Genomic DNA, 9379 nt, shown 5'->3' with positions numbered 1-9379 from the left:
GAGTCTCCCACTCCCTCTCTCTCTCTCTCTCTCTCCCTCTCCAGCCCCCCAGTGTCTCCCACCTCTCTCTCTCTCTCTCTCTCCCTCTCTCCAGCCCCCCAGTGTCTCCCACTCCCTCTCTCTCTCTCTCTCTCTCTCTCTCCAGCCCCCCAGTGTCTCCCACTCCCTCTCTCTCTCTCTCTCTCTCTCTCTCCAGCCCCCCAGTACCTCCTGTCTCCCTCTCTCTCTCCAGCCCCCCCAGTACCTCCCTCTCTCCAGCCCCCCCAGTACCTCCCACTCCAGCCCCCCAGTACCTCCCACTCCGGCCCCCCCAGTCCCACCTCTCCTGCCCGTGGCTTTCTCCCCGGCACATCAAAAAGAGATTTTGACGACATTGATTTCCTCACTTTCCTGCGGTGATCCAGAGGATCCCGGCCATCGACTGAGCGGTGACAAACGCGGCTTCTGATGAACCGATCGACTCGTTTTTTTTCCACGTGGTTCGTAGCGTGGTGGATGGTCAATGGTGTCCATTGTGTTGCATTCATGGAGAATTATCCACCACTGGCCCAATTATCCAAGTCAGCGTTCACACACAATTCAAAATTCGATTTCAAAATTATTTTTTCGTTAAACGTATTTTGGCTCCGTATGGCCCTTTGTGGATTGATCTATGACATGACCAATCACGTAACCGGGATCAATTAGAATCAGGCCTACAGAATGTGGTGTAGGAGGCCTACCTCCATGGTTTATGGTGAACACTCCAAGTCCATCTCTCTGGTCAGCACCCAAAATGGAGGGGCCTGCCTGACAGCCCACAGACAACTCACACACAGCACACCGGAATGGGTGATAATTGTGTGTGGTTGGGTACCACAGACACCCTGAAATTGTCTTATGGGTTCAGAGAGGAAAACGTGTAAGAAGACCTGGTCTAATATATAACTAACTTCAGACAGGCGACCGAGGTGATCTCTACAGGCCAATGGTACGTCAAAGGGTTCTCTTCTTAAGTGAGCGCGGTGCTCATCTCACGCCATTGAGCTGTCTGAGCTAAAGGTGCCGGGGATAATTATACTTTTCTCTTTTAATGAAAATAGATTTTTTTGATGTTTTCCCTTTTAAGTCAATTTGTGAAGCAAAACTTTTATTTTATCTGTTTTGGTGACCATGATCCAACGATATTTAATTCAGTAATTATTATTCAGTGAGCGTTCCCTGATTGATTCACATTTTTCGTGGAACGTGTTCAGCGAGTGTAGCAAGCCTCAGCTTAGAATCACAATCTAACACTGCCCCCTAACGGCCAGTTTGGGCATTGCACACGTTAGGATTTAGAAAAAGCATTATACAGCTACAATTCCCTATCTTTAATAATCGCCCCCTCAATAGACAAGATGCATTTTAAATATATGTATAGACTAATGGGAAAATACATGCAAATATGGGCTGGTAAAGTTAAAAGTAAAGATAATTTTCTCTTGTTATATATACACATCTAATCGTTATGTTCTCAACGCTTTTGGTGGCTGGACCGCAAAGCAATATTTAATTATACTCCTAAGTGTGCACATTATCCCTTAAACCTGCGATTGGTTAAAAAGATGCTCTGTTCTGGTAAGAATTGTATAAAATATTAATTTTCTATTAACTTAATTGATGGAAATATCCTCTTAGGCTGGAAAAGTACACTATTGAATTTCGGATTAATTAAGAGTCCTATTAATATTTGAAATTATTTAATACGATTTATTCTTCATCACACTACGAATGCCAGTAGGTGTCCTAGCGTTGACAAATGAAATTAAAAAACGAACTGAATACCCTTTTCAAAAAGATGAATCGGGACCAAAATAAAATAACTACGAGATGGATTATTATACAATTCTCTCATTTAAACTAACCTGACAACGAATCCGAAAGTTCACACAGCTGCAATAATACCTACTGCTACTGGTATATATAATGATCGGAATGAAAATGATTATTCAGCAGTTTCTTTTTTTCGGGTCATTGCCACTCGTAAACAAAGCAGCGGTAAATGTTTCCATGCAGGTGTTGGCGCTGCGTGCGCCCTGTGTGTGTGCGCCGCGCGGAGATGAAGGGCTGCGGTCGGCAGATAGTGAGGCAGATAGTTCACATGCAGAAGCTGACCGCGGAGCCCGGAGCTTGTTATCATGGGAAAGGGAGCCCCTGAACAGATGCTCTGCCCTGCTGCTGTTGCCCAATCCCAGGGTTCACTCCGGGTCGCGCTGTAAACACCGCCCTACAACACTACAAGACTTCATTATGAAATTGAAATTGGTATTCTATGCTGTATAGAAATTGACCGCTGCAGAAGCAATATCCCGCAGTATCATTAAGCAGGCTGGGCCGGGCCCCATCTTACCAGTTCATCCAGGAGGATATGTGGCCCTGACTTTACTAGCTGGTGAGAACAACATGGCGTCCTTGAGAGTGTGTGTGAGCGAGTGCCAAAGAGCAGGTGATGGAGAGAGCGAAAGCAGGTGATAGGCGAGTGGATGTACCGTATATAAAAGACCGGATTGACGTTTTCGGGCCATGCTGTGGACGGATCTACTTCAGGTAGGGCTGGAATATGTCCCTCTCTCTCTCACACACACACACACACACACACACACACACACACACACACACACACACACACACACACACACACATATACATACGCACACATTATTACACAAAAATAATATGTAATAATTATATCTTTCTTTAAACATGTAGACAATAGTGTGGTCATGCCATATAGCTTTATATGGAGAATAAACTCTTTGTTAACTCTGATATATATATATTTTTTTTTAATTTATTTTATTATTTTATTTATTTTTTAGAATGTTGGCTTCTTGATCTTCATCCCACTTTTGTTTTAAACATCAAATGACATCAGATATGTTTAGCTCTGTTTTTCAGTTTCCATTACATTGCATTTGAACCAATGAGCCTCCTCCTGCAGTAACGCGTTGGTCTACTCCTCTGTGCAGCAGAAGGGTCTGTAGCTGTCCTGTCCTGTCTTGAGAGCGCCATGCAGACCCCCGGCCGCCTACTGGCTCTTCTAGCCCTGCTCCGCTGGGCCACCGCTGATGTCGTGACCCGCTTTGAGGTCAGCGCCTTTCTTCAGTCACGCCGTGTCTGCTTTCACCACGTTGAACGCACGCGCACATTCAAAGAGGGGGATTTAGTGTGTGTGTGTGTGTGTGTTTATTTGTGTGTTCATTTTTGTGTGTGTGTGTGTATGTGTGTGTGTGTTTATTTGTGTGTTCATTTGTGTGTGTGTGTGTGTGTGTGTGTTCATTTGTTTGTGTGTTCATTTGTGTGTGTGTGTGTGTGTGTGTGTGTGTGTGTGTAGGTGTTCATTTGTGTGTGTGCGTGTGTGTGTTCATTTGTGTGTGTGCGTGTGTGTGTTTATTTGTGTGTTCATTTGTGTGTTCATTTGTGTGTGTGTGTGTGTGTGTATGTGTGTGTGTGTTCATTTGTGTGTGTGTGTGTGTGTTCATTTGTGCGTGTGTGTGTGTGTGTGTGTTTATTTGTGTGTTCATTTGTGTGTGTGTGTGTATGTGTGTGTGTGTGTGTATGTGTGTGTGTGTATGTGTGTGTATGTGCGTGTGGTGGAAAGTCGTAGTATTTGAGTGTTTGCGAGTGCAAGTCTTAACTGGTCCACGGTGGAACGGCAGCACAGACGTCAGACAGCCCTGCTCCCTCACAGCAAGAAGGTCCTGGGGTCAGCGCCCACCAGGGGGCGGGACCCTTCTGCGTGGAGTTTGTACTGTATGTTAACACATGCAAGTCAACACTCCCTGCCCTGCCCATGAGCAAGGCAACCGCTACACCTGAAGCTGGGCCCCCCCCCGGGCGTCGCCCTGAGAGACAGACAGCCCAGCCTGCTTCTCCTGTAGGATGTAGGATGTGAATGCAGGGATTTTGTTTTCCCCTTGGCGATTAATACAAAGGATAAAAGAAAGAAATGACGTCCTGTGAGCTTTGTAAAACGTTGCCACTGTTTTCTTGGTGAGTATTCGATGAGTTGCCAGTGTCTAAGTCACAGCATGTAAACCCAGCTTGAGTGTATCGATTCAAGACTCGATACTTTAATTGCCACACACAGCGTAAGTTGTTGGGAATTTGCCGCAGTGTGCTCTACGATACAACAGACTAGACAAACACCACACAAAAAATAGGAAACCAAAGAGCTAAAGGCACAAAAATACAGACACAAGACATAGTACATACATCACTCATTCGTTCATGGCTCGTCCCTGCAAGAGGCAAGAGTCTCAAGTGGCAAGTGACTTGTCGTGTAGGCTTTCATGTTGAATACATGCTTGACACCCCCGTGTTGGCCAAGCGGGGTCATTAGAAGAGAAGCTTCAGAGGGGGGGTCGGGCACGCTGTGACAGATGGCTGTGTTGTGTGCTCTCTCATTCAACGGAATTAAATCAATCCACAAGGCTTTGCCATAACAAGAAGTTTCAGGTCTTTTACCCTCACACGACAGTGTGTGTGTGGGCGTGGGTGCGTGTGTGTGTGTGTGGGCGTGGGTGCATGTGTGTGTGTGTGTGTGTGTATGTGTGTGTGTGTGTGTGTGTGTGTGTGTGTGTGTGTGTGTGTGTGTGTGTGTGTGTGTGTGTGTGTGTGTACAAGCGTTTCCTGCCTCTCATTATTTATTCATAGTGTTTTAACGGAAAGCACATTTAACGTTTTTTTTCATAGCTTGCTTCCTGTTCACATCCACATACACATCCATGTATCCTGTTTAAACCAGTGTCTGTGTTAACGTTGCCACACATTTCTGCTGCTTGGTATTCGTATTGCACATTAATACCTCTCGCTTGGAGGTATTCAGTTCCTGTCAACTTGCTGGCTTCTTGAACACCTGGATTTCCCTTCGGCGTTAATCATTTTTTTATCCTATCCTGTTCCAGGATGTGCCTGAATGCCTGGAATACTTCCACGAAGGCATGGTTCCTAAATGGGGGGCTAGCACCCAGGATGTGGCCCACCTCTGCCAGAGGTTTGACAACAGGTAACCTGTCTTGTGATTCTGCGTATCATGTATTGTACGTCACCACATGGCACATCTTTCAGGGACGGCCTAGTCTCTTCTCTCAATGTCAAACTCTCTCACTGCCTCCATGTGAGACAACTCAATGAAATGAAATGCATTTCTTAATAGAGAAATGAGCTCTAACTCTAACTCTGGCTTGCTGCACAGGGTCAGGTGGACGTAGAACCTTCTTGTCTTCTTGGTCAATCAACCGGCCTCTTCTCCTCTGCTTACACAACCACTACTGCTGCAGACGCACTGAATCCTTTTACGTTTGTGTATTGGCGTCGTGATGTCTTTCAACCCTTTTTTGAGGGCCCCGTTTAGGGCTCGCCTACAAGGCAGAAAACCCATCAAGTCCTGAGAATCTTCAGTAGTGATAAAGGGGCATAAAAGGAACCAGCTAGACCACACGTCTAGATCCTGCTTCATGTTCCCTCGCTGTCTCCTGCACGCCAACAGGTACCACTTCGCCACGCTGTACGACACCCACCACCGGATCGCCGTGTACTCGGCCTACCTCTTCCAGGACAGTAACGGAGGAGGCAGAGAGAAGCGCTGGTTTGTTGAGCCTCAGGTAAGCACCGTGGGGGCGCATGATTGTCTTGTCCAAACGTACTCCTTTTGTCGCCGTGGAAACCCATATCGTTATCCGAGGACCGCACGTCCGTACATCTCTTCCAAGAGGAACGTATCCGTAGCATATGGGTGGTTTGGGAAACAACCTTTGTGAATCTTTGTGTTTCCCCCCCCACCCAGCTGGTGGACCCATCCTGGCAGCCTGGGATGAAGGACGGATACTGGCTGGGGAAGGAAAACCCAGGGGTGTACCTTGGGGAGAGACAGGCCCTAAACGAGGACTACACACACTCTGGCTTCGACCGGGGACACCTCAACCCTAACGGACACCATGCAGGTCTGCACATAGACAGCCTCTGTTGCGGCCATGCTCTTATCCTCCTCCTCCTCCTCCTCCTCTCGAAATCTAGATGACCGTTGATTTTGTTTTTGCCACCTCTGCCAATGCCTTAAAACTAGGGTAGGCAATTTTGAGAAAGCAGCCGGACTAAGGTGGTTTTTAAAAGCATCCATCCATAAAAAAAAAAATACCGGTCCTCCTTCCAGAACTCGAAAGCCACTCCCCCAAAGCTCGTTGCTTGCTCGTTAGCTCCGGCAATAGGTCTGCCTCGTCAAGCTGGTAGACTCGGCTCACGCGCAGTGAGTGGGCGCAAGGTAGCCGGGTCGCTAGCTGGACCGACAGGTAAGCCATCCAATCGTTTATTTCGGGCCGCATGCAGTAATTGGTTACAGGCCGGCGACAACGACAGATGTCAGGCTTTTCCCGCCTGTTTTTTTGTCAGTGTTAGGTTTATTAATTGCTGTCAGAAAGAGTATTTCAACTATTTTGATATATATTTTTTTCAAACCCCCAATTTTTTTTCAGGGTTTGAGTGTTGCACCTCTCTGCCTATTTCCAGAGAATGAATGGTGCTGCATTTACAGATGTGTGGCTGTGTAAAATGTGTACAGTGGAGGCCTGAAAATGACTCATTCTATTTGTACGAGTCATTAACACACATTGCCATTGGGGACATTATTGTCCCCTCCAGAAAACACTCTTGAAAAACACTCTGATACTATTTGTGTCCTTGCCTACCACCGCGTTAAATAAACGCCACTGCCCGTCGTCTGTCTCCCCTGTTAAGTGCCGGGCCGCAACGCCACCTTCACCCTGACCAACGTGGTGCCCCAGAACCCCAAGCTGAACCAGAACGAGTGGAGGATCCACGAGACCCAGCTCACCGAGCTGTTCCGGGCCAGGTGCTCGCGGGCCTACGTGCTGGTGGGCGCCGTGCCCTCCGCCGACAACTGGATCGTCAAGAACAACGTCAACCGCGTCAACATCCCCGACTACCTGTGGAACGCGTACTGCTGCGTGGACAACAACGGCAAGGCCGTCCAGAGCGGCGGCGCCTCGGCCAGGAACACGGAGGGCAACTGGGTGGAGAGGCACACGCTGGACGAGCTGGTCGGGTTCCTGCAGCAGTTCTCCAATCAGCCAGTAGGGGAGCTGTTTCACAACAACTGCAGATGATTTAGACCTTTTTTTTTTGTTTTACGGATGAAAAGGTTTCGCAATTGGCTCAAGTAGTTGGTTGCATGTAATACCGCTTGCCATAGTTAGTGATTACTATGGAAAGTGTCCCAGCACGAACGGCGTGGTTCGTCCTCTCTGTAACATAATCAATGTTACAGATGTTATCAAAAATAAATCGGTTTTTGCACCTTGCATATTTGGTCAATTTGTTGTTTGCACGCAAAAGCAACAATTTAAATATCATGACATCTAAATTAAATGAGTTGTGCAAATTTATATAACCCCAATGCTGGAAAAAAATCCATTCAACAGGAAACTAAATGTATTAAAAATGTATTCCGTTATACACACACATTGACGGAATCAATGTTTTTGACATGTGTAAGGGCATGTGCCCTTACAGTCATAAAAATTTAAACAATTGATCGGATATCCCCAGGCAGTAGCAGCCGTCTGTTCTGCAGTCCTTTAAAGTACCTGAATGCTTTAGTACACTGCATGCATCCCTCTGCTGTCTACCAGAAAACAAATTCAACTAAAAAAGAACAGACTCTGTACGTCATGCCCTTTTATACACCACTTTATAACTATACAGAATACTGCAACATATATGAGATACAATAAATGAAGAGCACGAAGACAATAAAACAAATCCTGAGCATGATAAGTATAAAAGAGAATCAACACATGGATTACAATAGACGTATCTTCACAGTAGACTTATCTTCACTTAGCTTCCATTTGCCTCGTCTTTTTTGTGACACTTGTTTCATTCTGCAAGAAAGCCGGAGAAAGATGCTAACCCTTTTGACGGGCCAATCAGGTGGTGCTTAAGCTGCGATTGGGTAGATTGGGTGCCACTCATAGTTATTTATGGGTCTTCTGATTTTACGTACCAGGGCACAGCGAGATAACACACAGGGCCTGGTGACTTTGACACACATAAATCAACCGCCTGCTTACCCAGTGTTAAAGATCTCATCTCATGCATTTTAGGGTCAATAATTGCATTTGGGTTTTGCAGCTCACACCTGTTAATTCCTGCAAAACCAATTTCAGCATCTTTCAAAAATGTTCTGATTTGTGTCATGTCCCTTCAAGGCCCCCCCCCTCTCGAGTCGCCAAGTCTGCTGTGATTGGTCAGCACGCCCACTTTGTTTAAAACGGGATGTCATTTGATGTTTAAAACGGGAGCCGGGACGGCGGCGACTTCTCCACTTCAACCCCTCCCACTGCACAGGCTGACGCCACACTGTTACGGAAGTAAAGTTTGAGCGCAAAAAAAGCTGTTTCACGCTCTTATCGAGGGGCGTTCTCGATGGGCGCGAATACTCCCCCCCTGGCTCAGACTTAGATTGTTCTAGCTCAGCAGACGTAAAACATGTATACATACGTCATATTACAACAGTAAAGCAGAGGGAAAAGTCAAACAAGCATGATATCACCCCAATATAAGGGTCCGCGGACAATGAGCGTTATCTTCACTAGTGTAGTCCAGCCGTGCGCTCAAAAGTTGCACAGCCTGAAGCCCCCACCCTCCAATCCTTTTTATCCATGCATAGATATATATACTGACTAGATATCGCATTCGGCTTCTAAGCATGCGTCGACAATGCCGCTGCCATCTTGCCGCGGGGTAACCACCCACCTCAATGAATGAACGTCGATGGGGCAGAGGTCCTTTCAGTCTAAATCACTCTAAAACGACTTCTTTTGAGGCAATATTCAAGCGGGTTGGTTTCTGACATAGGTCAGACGTGTAATGATAATAAAAAATAAAAAAAGTATTTTTAATTTATTTTTACTAGCATTACCACAAACACACGTTTGACCCGACCTGATTGAAGATTTCCTAAAAAGAATGCGTTTTAGAGTGATCTAGACCGGGAAAGGACCTCTGCCCCATCGACATTCATTCATTCAGGTGGGTGGTTACCCCGCCGCAAGATGGCGGCGGCATTGACGCATATGTTCCACTGATCAGCGCAGCTCAGGCCATATCTAGTCAGTATATATATATCTATGTTATCCATGGAGGACCATGGGGTGGTCGGTCCAGGGAGGGAGCCGGGACAGCTCCTGCTCAGTGGCGCCCTCTATGGGCCAGCCCCAGGCCGTGAAGAAGGCACACAGGTTGCGCTCCACGGCCACGGAGAAGGTCCTGGTGTACAGGTTCATCTTGCCCTTGTTGTCCCCGGGCACGCCGCTCATGTCGTGGTAGGCGGCGAACA

General features: G+C 46.8%; 4 protein-coding genes across 4 annotated transcripts in view; 2 read left to right on the top strand and 2 right to left on the bottom strand.

The window, feature by feature from the left end:
* Positions 1–9379, top strand: part of LOC311341747 (uncharacterized protein) — a gene marked incomplete at its 5' end in the record, with an annotated part of 386212 nt that overhangs the window by 254982 nt on the left and 121851 nt on the right.
* The window catches only part of LOC311341753 (uncharacterized protein), a 361346-nt gene that overhangs the window by 262910 nt on the left and 89057 nt on the right, over positions 1–9379 (bottom strand). The window lies entirely within an intron of this gene.
* LOC311341784 (endonuclease domain-containing 1 protein) lies at positions 2997–7215 on the top strand. The gene is made up of 5 exons (XM_084466592.1): positions 2997–3109; positions 4929–5029; positions 5513–5627; positions 5810–5966; positions 6757–7215. Exons 1-5 carry the CDS (start codon positions 3032–3034, stop codon positions 7143–7145), a joined length of 840 nt encoding a protein of 279 aa, XP_084322718.1. The 5' UTR covers positions 2997–3031; the 3' UTR covers positions 7146–7215.
* LOC311341752 (TRPM8 channel-associated factor homolog) overlaps positions 9174–9379 on the bottom strand; it is a gene marked incomplete at both ends in the record, with an annotated part of 7658 nt that continues 7452 nt past the window's right edge. The window contains one exon of the mRNA XM_084466549.1: positions 9174–9379. This exon is cut by the window's right edge and continues 37 nt beyond it. Within this exon, the coding sequence (XP_084322675.1) occupies positions 9174–9379 (206 nt within the window).

The sequence above is a fragment of the Micromesistius poutassou genome (assembly GCF_964030765.1).
Source record: "Micromesistius poutassou genome assembly, chromosome: 4".
In the NCBI taxonomy this organism is placed as follows: Eukaryota; Metazoa; Chordata; class Actinopteri; order Gadiformes; family Gadidae; genus Micromesistius; species Micromesistius poutassou.
The sequence above is the reverse complement of the archived record's forward strand: the minus strand, read 5'-3'. Positions and strand labels throughout refer to the sequence as shown.